The 19,568-nt window shown below is 34.4% G+C and overlaps 1 protein-coding gene across 1 annotated transcript in view; it reads right to left on the reverse strand.

The window, feature by feature from the left end:
• Positions 1 to 2,377: 2,377 nt before the first annotated feature.
• LOC128997020 (cholecystokinin receptor type A) overlaps positions 2,378 to 19,568 on the reverse strand; it is a 51,691-nt gene continuing 34,500 nt past the window's right edge. The window contains exons 2-6 of the mRNA XM_054422598.1: positions 7,195 to 7,526; positions 6,700 to 6,875; positions 5,970 to 6,240; positions 4,338 to 4,639; positions 2,378 to 2,868 (exon numbers count right to left, since the gene is read on the reverse strand). Of these exons, the coding sequence (XP_054278573.1) occupies positions 2,526 to 2,868; positions 4,338 to 4,639; positions 5,970 to 6,240; positions 6,700 to 6,875; positions 7,195 to 7,494 (1,392 nt within the window). The 5' untranslated portion in view covers positions 7,495 to 7,526 and the 3' untranslated portion in view covers positions 2,378 to 2,525. The remainder of the gene's footprint in view (positions 2,869 to 4,337; positions 4,640 to 5,969; positions 6,241 to 6,699; positions 6,876 to 7,194; positions 7,527 to 19,568) is intronic.

The following is a 19,568-nucleotide window of genomic DNA, read 5'->3' on the forward strand; positions in this document are numbered from 1 at the left end:
GCCTATTTACCACGTGACTTTGAAGGAGCCAATGAGGACAGCGTGGTGTTGCCAAATCTAGTAATATCAGCTGATTAGAAAATATTGTTTAGTATTTTAATTAGTATCGTCAACGGGCGAATTGGCAACGTCGCACTAGCCTTGTCTTGTGATTGGCTACCACCGACTGCCGACTCTCGTGGTCCCGACTGTAAATGTGTAAATAAACGACAAACCCATAAACATTAGGTTAAAATTGAAAGAAATATCCTACACATTTAAAATGTTAACTCAAGTATATAAACACAGCACAGTATGTTACACCACAATTATTACAATTTCATCGTAAACATAACTTGAGGGTTGTTTCACTACCAAAGACAAAATAGAAGTCTTCAACGATTCATAAATGCTTACTAGAACTAAGTGAAAAACTTACATTCAAACGACTGGTAAATAGCATAATAGTTTTGAATGAATGTCGTTGCTTTTAGAATTAGCTTTACTTCAAATGCTATGCTAGAATAAGTCGGAGGTTTTCGTCAAAATATTGAAATATTGTTATTCTCCAATGGAAGGAAACCCACTGGTGTTGATTTCCCAGTAACAATTATTTTCTTGCATCGTATATATTTTTAAAGATAAATGTTTTTAATTTGTGTTTAAATTAGTACTTTCTTAAATACTTCGGTTACAATAGTTAGGTTTCATTTTTAAATGCTAATAATTAAGTTAATCAGTAATTATATTGTTTTACTATTTTACAGTAAAAACACAATATTTGGACATTATTTTTACTTAATTTATAAGTTTAAATTAAAACTACTTTGCTTGCGACTTTTCATTGCAGCTTATTTTAAGTTATTAATGTAATTTTCTCTTGCCAATTACTTAAGGCACATAATTATAACGATTTACGTTAATGTCAATAGTAATTTACACGATCTTGTAACCATAACTCACCAGTTTTCACATATCTTTAACTTAGTTTACATTGATCGCTGTATGAATTGTAGTTAAATTTTAATCTTAGTACTTAATTGAGGTTCTCCTGTAGTCTTGAAAGTTTCTACAAAAGTTTATATTATTACGGCATTTCTCACAATGTAATTACTCTTAATTGAATCTTTGATACTACTTTACACTATAAACATAAATGTGTGACATGTAACGTTTTAAGTATTAACAATTTACCATAGGAAATATAAACTTACTTTACACCTATCTCACAGAAGAAGCTTTCTCGTAGCACTTTACTCACAAGGGACCAGCCCTGATTGTCACAAAGAGGATGTTCTACAAAATATTTATAAATGTCTAGACATATTTATAAATATAAATGATAGGAAAGTGCAGTAAACACCCATGAAGAGTAGATTCACGCCTAACACCTTATAACAACATGGGTAACAGTGTGTTCATATTCAACACAGTTTGACACTTGAATAATTTTTAAGCTATACAAACATTTAACCACATTATACACATTATTACAAAATATGTACAACAGTGGTTTGAACTTCAACAATTTTCCTTTAGATATTAACAATATGTCGTTATAGTTTTACCTGATTGTGAAAATTCAAAATTCTTTCATTTAAGTTTTATTTGTAAACTCGGTTCACTTTTAGACTAAACTAAATTTTAAATAAACAGAAACTACTGTATTCCATATCATTGACTGTTCGTTTGAACATTATTCACAGCAAAACATGACGTTAGAGAAAAAAACAACCTTGACTTTCACTATAAGCTCATAGGCATTTTTCACTACATAAGATGTTTTACATAAAACCGAACTGGAAAACTACATATTAAAAAAATGTACAGGCCTGTCAATTCCAGAAAAACTTGTCTACTCACATAATAAAAACACTAGTTTTTTTTTAATAAATTCATTTAAAAACAGAAGTTAATATCTTTAAATTCGGTTAAGCAAGCCTCTATTGACTACGATTATAACTTTCTCATTCAAATGCCTGTACTTCAAGAGGTCTTGTAATAAGAAACAGTAAAAATATAATAGTTAAATATGCAAACTGATAACAATATGTGTGGTAAAAAAATACTCTTTTACTTCCTCGAAGTACACGTTTTTTTAGGAGGATGATATTCATTAGTAAGGGCAAAATGCACTATTGGGGAGGGTGCCAATGCAACATTCGCCTCAAAAACAATTCCTCTTTAAATTATAGAAAAATTCATACTGCGTCTACTAAGAAGTTGTGCTTTAGAACTAAATATTAAAATAAATAAGAATAATATTTATGTTTTTTTTCTTAGTAGGATGCATTCTTTTGATTTTATTAGATCAAATAAATTGTCTTAACGAGTTACTGACAGTTTTTTACAAAGTTAATACACCAATTTATTTATTATTCCGTTTAATATACATATGTAGAGTTAAGGCAACTCTTGCGACTTAATGGTAGAACAACAAAGTTTTATCAATCCAGGAAAAGGAAAATAAGACTCTTAAATGTCACAAAAATCCCCATGGATAGATTCCTTTTCTACGCTTGCACAAAAGGATGATCGTAGGTTTGCTAGGCGTAGAACTGCGAAGACTCTCTAGGTTGATGTACCCTCGGCCGCGTCTTGGGCACCGTGTATCTCGGGTGGAACGCTCCCAGAGCAGCCTCATTGGTAGACGAAGGTCGACGATGATCCACAGGGTTGTTGCCGAGGAAGCGGAAGTGGTTGGCTAGTTTGTCTCTCTGAGAGCCTTTCCTGAGCCAAGCTACACATGAGGTAGTCTGCAGGGATTGGCGGTTGAGGAACCAATAAACGATGGGGTTGATCGCGGAGTGTGTGTGTCCCAGGAGTAGACAGAACGGTAACAGACTCTGGATCAGAGCAGGGTCTGAAGAAGAAGTTACTGAGTAAATCCTGAAACATAACACGGTCATTATACCATGATGTATAGGGTTAGGAACCAATAGACGATGGGGTTGATCGCGGAGTGTGTGTGTCCCAGGAGTAGACAGAACGGTAACAGACTCTGGATCAGAGCAGGGTCTGAAGAAGAAGTTACTGAGTAAATCCTGAAACATAACACGGTCATTATACCATGATGTATAGGGTTAGGAACCAATAAACGATGGGATTGATCGCGGAGTGTGTGTGTCCCAGGAGTAGACAGAACGGTAACAGACTCTGGATCAGAGCAGGGTCTGAAGAAGAAGTTACTGAGTATATCCTGAAACATAACACGGTCATTATACCATGATGTATAGGGTTAGGAACCAATAGATGATGGGGTTGATCGTGGAGTGTGTGTGGTCCAGGAGTAGACGGAATGGCAACAGACTCTGGATCAGAGCAGGGTCTGAAGAAGAAGTTACTGAGTATATCCTGAAACATAACACGGTCATTATACCATGATGTATAGGGTTAGGAACCAATAGATGATGGGGTTGATCGTGGAGTGTGTGTGGTCCAGGACTAGACAGAACGGCAAAAGACTCTGGATCAGAGGGCCGAGGCTCCTGATGGCGCTGGCAGTGAGTGTCTGGAGTCTTGTGACGTTTGGTGTCATCGTCAAACGCTGGTCAAGGAGTACCCCCAGGTACTTCACCACCTTCTTCCAAGGGACGGGGTGGCGATCGATGGTGAGGTGATGTCCATCTGCCTGCCGTCTGGTTTTGGTGTAGGAGATCGCCTCGCACTTGTCCGCCTCTTGATTAAATCGACAAGTAAGTTAACACAGTTCTAAAGCCATTGAAGTTATACTCGTCCATTAATGGGTAGGATTATGATTTGGTAACCGTATAGTTCCGCATTAAAAATTACTGGTTAGTTCTTTTTATGCAAGTATCTTTTACGTATACACTTAAGCAAACTTAACTTAACTTAACTTGTTTCCCGCAAATCCGTCGCAGAATGCTGGACTAAGTAACCACACCACCACCGATATTGACGGGCAGCTAATAAGCTGTCAGGGCTAAAGGCCCACAGCAGTCATGACCCCAGGAGGGGTCTACACTTCAACCAGAAGTAGAGTAATCTAGAGTCACAAAATCGTTTCGTCTTTCATGTTTCTTTCCTCAATACTCTTTCTGTTTCAGGTAACTACGGGTAAACTCTAGTCTCACTAAATCTTTCTGGAATATTTCATGCACAACATCGTAAATCATTAAAAAAAGACCCTAATGCTTAAGCGTTTAGGAGCGATCTGGTTAATTAGAAAGCATAGGGCTTTATTCACCAAGCCCCAAGGTCTGAGGTTCAAATTTTGTCAATCACCAATGACATGTGATAACACCACTGCCATCCAAGCCTAGCCTAAATTTAATGAGAACCCCTGTTTTAAGCTAGTTCATAGCGTTCTAGGTTATGAAGGTGAACACAAAGACTACCTGAGAGTGACGTAGGGAAGCCAGCAAGTGGCGAACACGACCACCAGCGCCACCAACATCTGCGCCAGTCGTCGGCGACTGTGGAGGGACTGGCGACTTGCCTGCTTAGTGAGAGGTGGTCGCCGGGGACTCCGCGCAGCCCGCGCTTGTTTGGGTGACTTGGGCAGCTTTTTGCGGCGGGAGTCTGTCTGCGGACGTCCTTTGAGCGTCCCTCCCCGCCGATGCTCCGCTATGTCACTCCTGATCTTCGCCCCGTTCTTAGCGTCATCCGAGTCTTCTTGGTCATGTTTGTAGTGAATCACCTGCACAAATTGTTCATTCGATACTTATAATAGAATTAAATATAGACCAACAACAGTACTGCGGTTAGCATAAGCTCTAGCGTCCACCTCTAGGAGCGCCGTGTAGTTGCGGCACACGCACTACGTAACTGCATGACACTCCTAGCAGTGGATGCCAGGACTTGTGCTAACCACAGCACTGCATTTTTAGTAGGCTGTATTTATTTATCTTTTAAATATTTATAAATGATGAAACACAAAATCCATACTTCACTTTATTAGAAATCAATCCAAATGTTAAAAAATCATCATCCCTCTATATTTTCTAGAAGCAGATTTGTGTAATATCTAGGGTAAAAATACAACTGTCGGGTATCCACAGAATCAGCTGTGCCATTTGTTTGCAAGCAGCTGTGGCCCCCGCTCTTTCAAAATAAATAAACAACCAATATTAGACACCAATATAAGATTAAATATAGTTTTTCTTTATAAATAACCTAGGGTATAGGTAGATTAAATAACTAGGTTTTTGTCAAATTGTCAATGTTGAAAAAATCCCCATACATTATTAACTTAAACTATTTTTTAACGTAAATAGAAACCATACGGACTAATATTTTATGTTTTTAGATATGAAATTAATGGAGAAAAAAATTTAATTTTATTTATTAACTCTCTCCTTTTAATCTTGAACTTGCCCATCCATGTGCACCTTTGGTATTTGCAGAGAAAGCAAGAGGGATCTGGTACACAACATGAATGCACAGTACCGATACATTTTTCAGTGGCAATGGGACGCGGCCCCAGTTCATCGCAGTCTGTAAAGAGCATGAACAATCACTTGTCCGTTTGTCCTGGTATGAATTAAGGAAGAAAAGGATAGTACGAGATTTACTCAGTGGATTAAGAATTACCATTGACTCATGCTTTTATTCGTTTTTGTATAAATAGATGAATATCTACACCAAGAGTATCATAACATCAATGAGGCTAAAGGAGGATAAAATGTTTTAAGTTATATTGAAACTAAAAAATTCGTTGATAGATTCCAAACGTAATACAGTGGGGCAGTTTCAATTTTGTTTGCATTACTTGCTATTTGACATAATTTGTATGGCCGCCATTTCAGTTTATTGTGTCTAGTCTAGACTAATATAGTTCGATCTGTCATTTCCTTAGGTGATTTTACAGCTTTGGTCATGGTCTTTCTCGGCCGATTTTCCTTCGGTAAAGGTACTTTCTCACCCGAAGACCGAATCACGTTTGGTAATCCAAAACGAGAAAACATGATCCCAATAATCCCATACAACAGTACAATACTATTTTATTTTTCTATAAGCCAAGCCCTGACCTTGGAGGGCATGTCGTTCTGTACGGAGGCGATGATGATGACCTCCTTGGGTCGACAGAGGGTAGGCATGGGCAGCGGTATGTCCCCGTTGGCCACGGCCGCTGACAGAGAAGCAGCGTACAGTTTGTGGCCTACAGAGTGATGACAGGCTGCTACAGTCAAGCCAGGCAGCAAATATACCAGGGTCACGTGACCAAGTACGAAGGTGGTCCAGAGAGAAGTGTCTTCCCACACCTCTTCGCATGGCCCGGGGTCGCCAATTATGGTGCGACTAGAATCATCATCTTATGGTTAACATTATAAAATTCAACAAATTTCCTTACAGATAAGACAACATATAATACTTAGTTCTGGGACCATGGTACCATTTTTGGGTCATAGGCCAAAAAAAAATTCGTTCACATTTTAGTTTTATTCTTTTTCCTATGTGAGAATAAAAGTGTGAGCATTTACTTTTGGACCCAAAGTTTTGTTTTGTTTTAATTCAGTGAGAACATAGTGGTTCGACAGTGCGCTGAGTGTGCAACAGAATAAGATTATTTTTGTAATAGTTTTATTTTTTTGTAACTGGAATCGTTTATGTGACATAAAGTATGCTAAAACTGTTTAATAAGTTGTCACACACACTAACATAAAACTGAGTGCTCTCCGTTTCAGCTATTTGCTGGTGGAAATTTAATTGTAGAGTTTAAAAAGTGTTACTAATACTAACAAGTGTTTTAAAAGTAACCTGTATATGATTGGAGAACACACGGCCAGAGAGACACACCAGACAACTCCGATCATGAGAAAAGAAAGATGGCGTCTCTCGCGGAACCTCGTGAGAACACGTGGATGTTGGATGGATGTGTATCTGTCTAAGGAGAGCATCATTAGGGACCAAGTGCTGGCTGCCACCGGCACACCCTGTAACATAATTACTGGTATAAGTACATAGAGAACATAAGAAAAAGTGAATAATAAAATAATTTGAACATTATCTTGGATTTATTAAATTTTGACAAAATGTTGTTGTAGGTCTAAGTAAATTTGTAGCCACCTCGAAAACTTCGCATGAAAATTTGTTTTCTGAGAATTTGACCCAAAACCCCCGCGTCTTAAGACCCCTTCCCAACCATTAGACCAGCTTGTTTCTAAATTAAATGGAATTTCTTTCACTATCTTGAAAAATCGTGGATATAGAGAATGATGCATTTTAGTTGCATGTCATCTTCTTCAACTATACCTGAAGGAAGAACACTATCTTGCACGGCACCAGTCCTAGGGTCCATCCTTGCTGCAGTGCCGCTACGATGCTGACGGGCGCGCTGAGGCAGCACACGAGGAAGTCTGAGGCACACAGGTTCAGCAGCAGGATGTTCCTGACGACCCGCTGACTCCAGATGGCAGCGGCGACGAAGGCGTTCCCCAGGAGACCGACCACGAGGACCACGACGTACAGAACCACAAGAGAGTGGAGGGGCGGCGCCTCGACAGCGGGAGAGTCAGTGACGTTAAGAGCGGAGAAGTTGTAATATGTCGTCATGCCATCCTTACGGCCGGGACAGCCTCGCTCGTCTATGGACAAACAGAATGGATTAAGTATAGAAGATTACCTTTGACTACGTTCTGAACAATACATTCCTTTCCCATATTAAAGGTGTGGTATAATGGTCAGAAGAAGACTGTGGGGAGGAGACCACGTCGATGGGCAAAGATTCCATTCCCATGTTTGAGTTGATGCCTTTTTCAGAATAAGTAGTTAAGTAGAACCACTGATAGAGTGAGCTGATTTTTATACTGCTTTATGATGATTTACAATACAGATTTTTTTTTAAACACCGACATTCTAACTAAGCAAAGCTTTAAGAAAAGGTTCTTGTTGACTATAGCACATTTCCTGTATTATCAACTAACACAGTAACAATACGTAAGGGATAGTATACTTTAGCTTGCAGCAAACTCTGTCAACTAAATTGTTTTAATGACACATTTTCCTATAGAAGTTTCTTTAGAAGGTAATCAGTTTCAAAGGTCCAGTAGTTCACTCACTCACAAATAAAAAAGCTCCATGTATCATGTTGTGAGACTTATGTGTAATAATCAATATTGACGCGGATTGTTTGTTACCCGAAAATGTCATCATCCACCTTCCATAAGTGTTTGTCCATTATGCCAAATTAAATGTGATATTCATTTATGATTTATTCAATGAGTTATAATTGTTGACATACTCATAGGGCTACATGTCCACTGACTTATTGCTAACGGTCCAATCTTATTGTTTTCAACAGTGATACAGTTTAATTTAGCATTAGGCATCTCACGTAACATGACATTTGATTTACTTTTGACATTGACATACCGAAATGCTCTGTTCAGTATTTAGTACTGTCCCACAGAAAACTCCAATCATGCGGAATGATAGTGAGGAATTGTTATCGATGGTTGGTGTACAATAACAATTTATTTATCCCCCACACCTGGCAACTAAAAACAACTTAAACATTTCTGAAGTAAAAGAAACCAGATTGAATCATTTAATGCAATCCACTAACATTGTTTTCTCTTTAAGATCATGTTTGGTGGCTATATTTCTTTATCCATTAACCAGCCCAGTTTGAGTACTATAGTAATAATACTGCAGGTATGATTTACATCCTCAAGAGGTGAAAGTAATCCACTTTCCTTACAGTGCAAATTGCTTAAGTTTTAAAGAAGTAACATTAATTAACACTATTAAAAAAAATTTTTGTTCTCATAAAATCTGTGAGCTATACGTAATCTTAAATTATAAAATAATAATCAGCCATGGGGTTTTGTATTGAAAACCAACAGAGTTGTTGATAACAAATTGAAAAAGGCTCTTCATCTCGTGAGCCACTCGAGACAGAAATTACTCTGTGAGGAACCACTTAGCAGCTGTCGATCTCGTTTCAGAGAGGAGTCTGGCCACCAAACATATCTGGTAATATATCAAACATGTGTGAGGCTAGTAATATAGTACGTAATGTAGTATTGCGAATAAAGTTGTTTCCAATTCAATTTACCCTTGTTTCATTAGTCTAACAAACTGTTGATGTAGGAAAAATACCTAATGATTGAAGTAACTCTGGTCTGCTGATTGAAATTATGGTATTCTTATTTAAAACGTTATATTGAGCTCAAGTGTTGAAGTTTAATATGGTTGATCATTTAGATAGTAGTGGTAATTTTGAAGCTTCCAATTCCCGTATAGATCCGTCCGAACCCCCTGTCTAGAAAATCAGTAAATTCATGAATGATACATCGATATATGGACTGTAAATTTAAAAATAAACTGACATTTTCATCTTTAAGCTTTTTATACTTTAATTGAGTTAGCTCCAAGATACAAATAATAGTTAAAAGGATAAAATAAACAAGATAAAATAGTTCATATTATACGAAGTCTTGATAACGCCTTCACTGTTTATTTTCAAAACTCTAGTAAATTTAAAAAGTAATTTTCACAAATATGTAAGTAAGCAGATTGTTCATCACTACCCCACACGTTTCAAAGATAACCTGCAGTATCTAAGGCATCGTCTTTGTCTGTACGAAAAGTCACCCTACTAGGCCTATGCGTTTCAGGCTTTACAATAGTCTACCAAATAGATTCAAAAATATTAACTGCATAACTAAATTCAAAAATGACCTTAAGCTGTATTTAATAGAAAAAACCTTCTATTCTGTATCTGAATTTCTGGATGACAATAATATTGGTGCACACTTTGGGCAATAACTCAGTTTATAGTTAATTTTACTTTAATACTATTTTAATTTATGGCATGTTTTCTTCGTTTTATATTATGCATATTTGACAATGTCACCTGTTCCTCTAGCTGCGCTAGAAACTTGGAATGTATTCTTGTGTATGTGACAATAAAGTGATTTTTATTTTTTTCATTTATTTAAGATAATTTCCACAATATGAGTTCGAAGGAAAAAAGTAATAAAATACCTCTCCAAAACAGTGAAGAAACGAAAAATAGAATATTAACGTAAGAATATAACCTAAAGCAGCATCCATAGAATTTGATCAACCACTTTGAATGTTATGGACGAGTCAGCCGTACTGCATATTAATCGATCTGTTTATATATAGAGTAGTTAATTATCTCTGAATGGTGTTCTGATTAAACTTTCAACTACAGTTAGAATGCCCTTATGATGTAATTTGTGTCTACCTGAATAGAAACACTTTATTATTGGAAACTTTTAGTGACCCTTGTAATTTCATCTCATTAATTTAACAATATTGTTTTTTTTTTATTTTGATTCTAACAATAATACTACAGTTACGTTTCTAATCTCAATAAATAAACAAAAAGACCAAAAACACAAATTAAAAGTGTACTTATTCTGTAGTAAAGTAAGACTTTATTATAATTTTACCAATATTTTTTCTTCAGTCTATTCTGTAACTTGTAACTGAATTATTTTAAAACATTATAAATTGTGAGAAAATCTTTAACACAGATGTAGTTTTCCTCATCTAATACCCCTGTTTCTTTCTTCATGTATTATCACATAGCAAATTAGTGAAAGGAAGGATTTGGACTTATGTCTCTTGTACAAGAAGCTCTGCACTTGCCACTAGAGCTCTCGCAGTCCAAGTGGGGACAGGACCTAAATCAATAACTTGATTGTAAAGCTAAAGCCAAAGAGGCTTATTAAGAAAGACTAGATCGATTATCTAGATACTTTATCCCACAACTTCCATGAAACTGCGCGAACCTAGAATAGAACTTGTTTCTACTGATCGTGTTTTAAATCTTTTTCATTGCATGAACCGCTGAACCACAAGTATTTTAAATGACACTCGTATGGTAACTCTTAGAATGTATTGGTCCCGGCCACTGGCCATAAATTCAGGGGCCACATTTATATAATTTAAGCTAACCTAACCTAACCAAACTTCTATATATACGGATTAGGGCCAGAGGTGGCCGGTTCCCCGTTTCCCAACTCGTAACATATAGATTATAACCGGTAGACTAACCTATGTTAGAGATATGAAACTTAAACGTACGTTCGCCTTCTTTGGAATGGAAAAGGTATTACACCATTACAAAGAATGCGAAAGTATATTTAATCGCGATGAAATTAATATTTACTTTTTTTGTTCTTAAAATATCAAATCTAATGTTCCCTAAGTAAATCCATATAGCGTATGTATATATATATAGCGTACAAGTAGTTTAAAATTGAATTTAAAATTAGGGGCCACGATAATTATTTTATGGTTTTAATAAATTAATCAAATAATCGTACAAATGAGTTTCGATGTACAAATTAAAGCGAACAATGGTTATTGTCTATTTCGAAATCGAAAGCTGAATCCATTACCTTGTAATTGTCAGACTAACAATCGATCATTGCCGAGGAGAAATTAATTTAAACAGAACAAAAGTTGGCGCGATCCTCCGAGCCACTCCTGTAACAGTTGTAATCTTCTGAGAAAATCCTCTTTCAAATTTAAGTGGCTTATAACTTATATGCATTCTATCTTTTGTGACTTCTTCAGCGAACTTTTAATTCATTTCTGTACTAATAGTACTAATGATATATTCTGTACTAATGATATATTTGTGAAACATATCAGAAACTTACAATGGATTAGTTATATTTTAGTGTGTTAATTTACTGTAGAAACTATAATGTTTTTGGATGAATTGGAATAACAAGATTTTAACAATATACAAGGTTATGAGAAACCGCTCGAAGTACCGATGGAACATTTCATATTCAAGACCTAAGATTTATTCTTTTTGGTTAAGTGCTGGGTTATTGTCGCGTCCATTAGAGTAGAGTAATGTTGCTCATTTGACAGAAAAGTCACGAGTTATATTTTTGCATTTTATTTTAATGCAGAAATTATATTTTCATCTTTTCCTGTCAAAATTAAACAATCTCTTTATTTTAGGAATCCATTAAACAATGAATGGTTTAAATTCTGTAATTCAAATCAAACATTTATTATAAATGGTTATTTATTTAAATAAAATTTAATTTATTATCTCGTATGTTTTAAATTTGATCAAAACTCGAACGCTTGAATAATAACCAACTATAACTTTTTTCTAGTATTCGTGGTTGGTACCAATCAAAAGAGACTTATTAAACAAATATAAAGTTTGTAAATATTTACAGCAGTGGAAGAAACTTATTGGCGAGGCCAAAAACCTTCTTAGATAGATAGATAGATAGATTTATTTGATCATTAAACATTATACATAAAATGCAATAGATCATGTCAATATAATAAACAAGTACATGCAATCAAGCTACATCAATTAAGGTTTACATGCACAAAAAATAGGTACTTATAAGATAAATTATGAATAATACAGACAGGCTTACTAAATAATATATGCAATAGTAATTAAGTATAAAAAAGTTAAATCACAGTGGGCGACATACTTGAATAAATAATAGGCCTACACTAGGCAAGCAGCTAGCAATGAAAGTTTTACAAGTTAGAAATTTACACAAGATAAAATCACAATATAAAATCACAGAAAAATCAAATATCAATGTGGTTAAAAAACTAGGCTAATACCACAGGCAAAGAATTCTTCAATACTGTAGAAGGGTGTGACTGAAAGCCACCTTTGAAGTACTTTTTTGAAGTGGTCAAAATCAGCCAGATGGGCTTCAAAAGGCAGCCTGTTAATTTTACACCAACTTGTTCAAAAGAATTGAGCACCTTGCTCAGCCTGGTGTAGGGTCTAGCTATTGAATTACAATTTCTTGTGTTATAACTGTGAACATTTCTGTTAAGAGTTAAACTGTTAAGATTTTTCTTTGTGTGAAGCATGCAGTGAAGGATGTAGAGATTTACAACAGTTAAAATCTTTTCTTGTATAAAAAGTGGTCTGCAGTGATCTTTATAATCAGAATCGGTCATTATTCTAATACATTTCTTTTGGGCGAGAAGTACATCAATCACAGAAGGGCTATTTCCCCAGAGCAAGAGACCATAGGAAAAGGCACTTTGAAATAGACTAAAGTAGACAGTTTTAACATAGTCAGAGGATACATATTTCTTCAAGTGTTTCAATAAATAATTAATTCTACTTAGTTTTTTACATACAAACTCTACATGCACATTCCAGGTTTGATGATTTCAGGTTCTTAGGTTTGAGTGGCCAAGGAGGTAAGGTAAGGTAAATATTTACATGATTCGTGTTGAATAGATGCAACGACAGAAGTACATATATTTTCATGTGATAAATTTATAGCGTGAGATTTATAAAAACTAGGACTTAAACATATAATTATAGCTTCACTGAACGCTCATTCCAATTTTTGCCCCTACAATCATATTATGAATGATCCAAAACTTGACCCTGATGATCTTACATTCTTCTCTGAAAGCATTTTGTCGGGAACTTGTAATTTTACTGCAATCAGTGAATCTTTCAATAGTTTACTATTTTATTTATTGTTTAGCATCTAAGTACTTAAGTTTAGACTGTTTAGTAAGACTACACTTTGATCTTTGACACAAACGTAGACGGTCAGTGTAGTGTTCAATCACTTTGTATGTTACGCCATGTAATCTGTCCCTAACCCTTGGTGATGGAATGGTCTACTGCTTTACCAATTTACAACGGAATACTGGTTCATATTAACTATAATAAGAATGTTTTGGTGATTTTCATTCGATGTCTTAAAAGTTTGAAATTTGTATCATCTATCATCAAAATGTTTAAAAGAATTAAAGTTCTTACCCTCTAGGATTGGGAAAAATTCTCTACGTTTCCCTTAGGATTTCTTTTCCATGTAATTGCTATTTAATTTTTAACAGCCAGCTGCAAGCTTATTTGATCCAAAATAAAATAAAATAGTATATTTCGTACCTAGGGCCGAAAATGAGGTTTTGCCGGCTCGAGATAGTTTTTAAGTTCGAGACGAAGTCGAGAACTTAAATCGATCGAGAGCCGCAAAACCATTTCGGTCCGTGGTACGAACGCTATTTTTCACCACACTATACCCTATTACCACTATTCACCACAATAATAATGCACACTGATAGTCAACACAACTACAACTTTAAGGTTATGTGAAGAAATAATTTGAGGAATCAGCAAAAATAATAGTATATTTCGTACCTAGGGCCGAAAATGAGGTTTTGCCGGCTCGAGATAGTTTCTATAACTAGAGTGGTGTGATTGATACATTATCCTTGAGTTGGCTCTTTTAAGTTATCGGGAATTATGACTGTTATTTGTAAAAAAATAACTCCTGTAATACTTTGCAAAAAGTTTGCTCGAATTCGAGAAACATGTATATTAATTAGATTATGTACATTCAGGCGGTCCCAGATTTACAATTAAGTTGTTTTGCCGATTCGTAAATGAATATGTTGATGTAATTATACTAAAGTGATCACTTTAATTTGGATTCCATATGGCTTCTCGTGTAAAATAACTTGTGCTTTAAAAGCTATAAAAAATATTTTCAAACAGTTAAAAACGTTTCTATTTGTACTACTTAAAACAAATTCTCTTGGTAAATATTTATTTTAAAAGAAAAAACCCCGCCGTTTTGGAAAGACAATAAAACCACTTTGATTGCGAAATTATTTAGGTAGAAATTGCTTTGTCACATTACAATCCTATAATGCCATCCCCTTATTGGGGTTTCATTTTCAGCTGGTTAGCAGATTTGACTGATAATCTCATTATTCACTAAATAAAATGCATAAAATGCTAGTGCATCATTAAGGCCAGTGATCCGTACAGTGGCAGCCGAGTAGTTCACCGTTTGCATGCTTCACCTGTAATTCAATAGTTAACTCATCAATATGTACAGACTTTTCTATTTGCATCCCACTCTGTAAATAAAACATGTGATTGGAATTTCTTCCAATTGTTTAGATTTTTCCGTTTATATTTCGTTGTTATTCCGTCACCAGCCATTGCAAACCACAAGGCCCATGTTAATTAATTTTTTGTGCTTATTTTTTGCCTATTTCAACTTATAAAGGGATTCTGCACATCTACAGGGAAATATCGTTCTAACAATATGCTTAGGTTTTCTTTGTTGTGCACACGAGCTGACAAAAAAGGTTTTCAAGAAACATGCTTCTCTATTATTATATATATACTATAATATATCATAACATTTTTAATTTATGCAAATCAAAATTGTCTTTTTTACTTTTACCATGCCAGAGTTATAATTAACTCATAACTCATAACTCATTTATGGAACCAAAATAACAAATACAAAATTTGCATTGGTCATGTCAATTAATAGCGTAGAACTAAAATTAAAATAAACAATAGACAATGGTGCTTCAATAAAACTATACCAATTCAAATACAGTTTTTCAATTTTATTTGAAATTTAGTAATACTTATGTGTTATTAACGCAGGGGAGGGAACAGGTCTAGTTAGAACGTGGGACTTCGGTTCCAGAGGTCCCTGGCTCAAATCCCGCCAAATCACCAATGGATTTTATTCATGTAATAATGCCGCAACCCCTAGGTCTAGCCTGAAGAAATGTGAAACACAATTCTGGGTTCGAGCCTATGTCCTAGGGCAAAAAAATTAATGCCAAAAAAACGTAAAAGAATGGAACGCTTAAGTAAGCAACATATCTTGTTGATTAATCTCTTCCCTTACAGATTTTTGCTTCATTAAAAACAGCGACCTGGGTTGTATGAGAGGTGATGACGGTGCACAATGCTATAATAATTGCCTAATCAAGCGAACAGCGGGAGGTTTCAACGCGTTGCAAAGTTCAAACACACTGTGGGACTATTCCTTTGAAATGTTTCGATGTAAAATACCGTTGGTTCAAAACATAAACACCATTAAAACCCTTAATTTGACAGCGTGCCATTATTGGCACATGAGGATTCAAAAAAATGTCACGTTCGCCTGTTAACTTTTTAATTCCAACAAACGGCGTCCAAAGGTTCTTTGCCTATTGCTATTAGGGTTTAGTGCACTATAGTGGATGTTTTGGAATTTACTATCACTTTAGACCAACATATAGAGAAGGAAGTATGGAGGCTTAGTGTAGAAGGTTAGTAAATTACTTCTTACTTCAATATTTTAGGCTGTTTACTTATATATCTAAGTAATTTGCACAGATTAAAGATGAGAAAACATAACCCAGGTCAGAAATTAGCGTAAATATGAATATTGATTTTTTTATAAACTAAACAATTTGAGTGTGACAAAAATGGCACATTGCCAAGGAAGCAGGGAACAATGAAAATTGTTGAACGTGCCAAAAATGTCACATTACCAAAGATGCAGTTATTTATTTTTTTTATTTTATTGACCGCGCCTAAAGTGGCACACTGTTAAAACAGGTATTTGAAAGGTATTTATATTTGTAAATGTATGTCTCTTATTTCCACAAATTGTAAAATAAAAATGTTTTTGTGAGGAAAGATTTTTCACTAGGCTGTTTAGAAAAGACTTTGGCTTTACAAAAAATCCCGACCATCCATGGCAACAAATATCTACCCAAAGAGTTTTATTTCCTGCTGAAAGTGAGTCTTCTTATATGAAAGTTGATTGTGCATTCCGATAAAGACTTTGGTACTTACAAATATTTGCTCGCCGTATCGACATATCGTGGAATAACGCATTGCTGCCACGTTGAAAATAATTAAACTGTAAACCAGCAAGACAATATGGGAAAACTTTTAGCTTTGGGATTTTTGAATCGCTAACTAAAGACAAGTTCTAAAAGACAAGGATTTACTTCTTCTAACAACAGCTGTGCTTTTGTGGGGTTTCACCAAAAGTAGATGACGTTTCTTGATGGACATACTCTAATGAAATTTCAAACGATTTTCCTGATGGGCATGACTAATGAAATATCAATAAATTATATAATAATGTATTTTCTATTGTAATCATGGTAGTTTTGTAGAGGTTTTACATGTGTATACATTTTAGTTCATTTTTTATAATGACGTTTATACCATTTTATATTGGATTGATAACTTTTGTGGAGAAATTGATTTTTTTATATCTTACATATAATTATACTTATACAATTTTGATATCCAATATGTAATAATGTCGACTTATTCAACCCCTTAAGTTTATTTTAAAGAGCTATACAGATAAACTTGTTGTATTTAATTCAACATAAGATTCCCAGAGAAATCTCCGCATCTTTGACAAAGTGCCAAAAATGGCACACATGAAAAAATTGTGAAAATACATATAAGAATTTTTAAATTATTTTTTTGAAGCTCCTTTGGACCCTTTTGATTGAAATATTGCAAGGAAAAAGTAGTTTTCAAAAAAAGATTTGTTTGCCAAATTAAGGCAGGATGAATATTGCTAATACCTTATAACCCTAACTTTTACAAATTTTACATTACAGCTGGTTAGTGAATTTCACAATGACATTAAATGAAATAAGGATGATAAAGGGAAGTAACAGAGAAACCCCTTATCGTATTAAGTGTATAGATTAAACGATCCATGAGGTTTCTGTATGGAATTTATAATTCCACTTACTAACAGCAGAATTGAATTCTTCATTACGATATTTAATTGGAAACCCTGCAATGCTGATTTTGTTTTGCATATCTCATTAAAAGTTAGACTCATGTACGAAATAATAATTAAACCAAATATGCAAATTTAAAATATTTTTGTAATTCAATTGTTTCAAATGTTTATAAAATACTTTTTCCCTTCAATCCAACGGTGAGTATAACACTTCATTATTCCATTCAGGCAATGTAGTAATGACTTTCATTACAAACGTTGTAATGTCGTATCATTATTTTTGTAAAACAATAGATTACTTAATTATATCACACTTTTACAATGTTGTTTTAGAATTAGCTACAACTATCTAGTATACGAAAAAAATGATCCAGTGAAATGTAATTTTAAAATATCTCATATTCAATGTTTATTACTAAAGTCTTTTTTAGTTGAGTTTGTCAGAGTAACACTATGTTGTATAGTATTTAAAAACAACAGAATGGTTAAACACCACGACAATGTTTGCTTAGCAACGGATGGATTATTATTTGGAATTTGTAGACAGTTACGCGGTGTATGATTTATCCTCTCGGTATGACGTCCCATTCTGTTAAATGAAGAGCCGAAGCAATCATTGATGGTGAACATTACAAGATGATGTAATATCACAGAAAAAATAAAGATATACGTCTAATAACACTTGTAATTATATATTTACACTTACACTGTTGACTCACAAGACGATAAATACAAAATGAAAGATAATAAGTAATTATCAATTTTGATTGGACACTCCAATCACCATCAGACCCAATAGGCAAATGACAAGAATCTCAATGTCGTCCCTTATATACTATTGGCTACCGGGAGTAACAGCCATTAAGTTTCTATATGTACAACTGGAGTCAAAATGCACTGTTCAAATTCACCAATAAGCTTATTTAAATCTTTTAATTTTTCCTTGTAAATACACAATTCTTCCCAGAGCATTTCCTTTCATTTCCTTTCTTACAAACCTTTAAAATACATTCATTGTCTTCCAATCCCTAATTGGCCATTTTGTAACACGTGCTGTGCGACATTTTGTTTCCGGTTTGTTGTTTCTCCATGCAGAAGTGTAGTTTGTGTGCGTTTAATAAAGTTTACTTAGTTAATTAGTTTAATTAGTTTGTTCGATGTAAAAATGATCACAATCGTTAGAATTGATTTTGTAGATGACTGAAGCGGCAGATTATTATATTCTATATGTTGAATTCTACAGGGTGAACATAACATTGTTTACACATCAATAGAACATATATATCTAATTTAAACACATAGAAAGTCCCTGTTCCTCATTAAATGTCTTGCAGCTTGTCGCTATTCATTCTATTAATCTAGGTATTTGTTTTAAAATAATCTACGTAGCTATTATACATCTAGATAACTATTCTTTATCTAGGTGAAAATAACTACACGTTTCGTCCTACAAATTTCTAAAACACACAAGCTGCTACAAAAAAGGTCATGATACCAATATAAAAAAGGCGTTTGCCTATTTTATTGACATTTTCATCACTGTGTTTATTAGATATAGTATTTAAACATTTGATTTCAATAATCTATGGTTTATATTTTGTATTGTCTTTTTCCATCTGCTATAAAAATATTAACTTTTATAATTTTTACACATATGATTTTTGGATGAATTGTTATGTTGTTATTACAGAAATAATTGTTTGGTAGCATTTTACTATGATTGAGTAACTTTTCTGTTGTGAATAATTAAATTATTTTCTGCCCAGTATCGAATCCTTCTCTCTCCATTTTTGACTTTTAACAGTGTTATAAGCACATTATCCGATTCGTTGTTCAAAAATAAAAACGCTCCTTTGATTAAACAGAGTGCAGCAGCGAGAAGTGGAGCTCAAAATGTGCGTTGAACGGTTGAGTGCCTCCTGAACCGATTCCGACAAACGATGAATTATAGTGAAGAGTGTTTGCTTTGAGATATTTATCAAAGCTTCACATGTTTAACTGCTGTGATTCTGCAATTTTATTCGATAAATTATATATCTTGTAATCATTTACTTCATCTAATGAAATATTCAGTTGAGAGATGCCATGCTGTGTTACTTAGCA

Source organism: Macrosteles quadrilineatus, unplaced genomic scaffold, assembly GCF_028750875.1.
Source record: "Macrosteles quadrilineatus isolate MER2022 unplaced genomic scaffold, UCM_ALF_1.0 Scaffold_6__1_contigs__length_79288215, whole genome shotgun sequence".
Lineage (NCBI taxonomy): Eukaryota > Metazoa > Arthropoda > Insecta > Hemiptera > Cicadellidae > Macrosteles > Macrosteles quadrilineatus.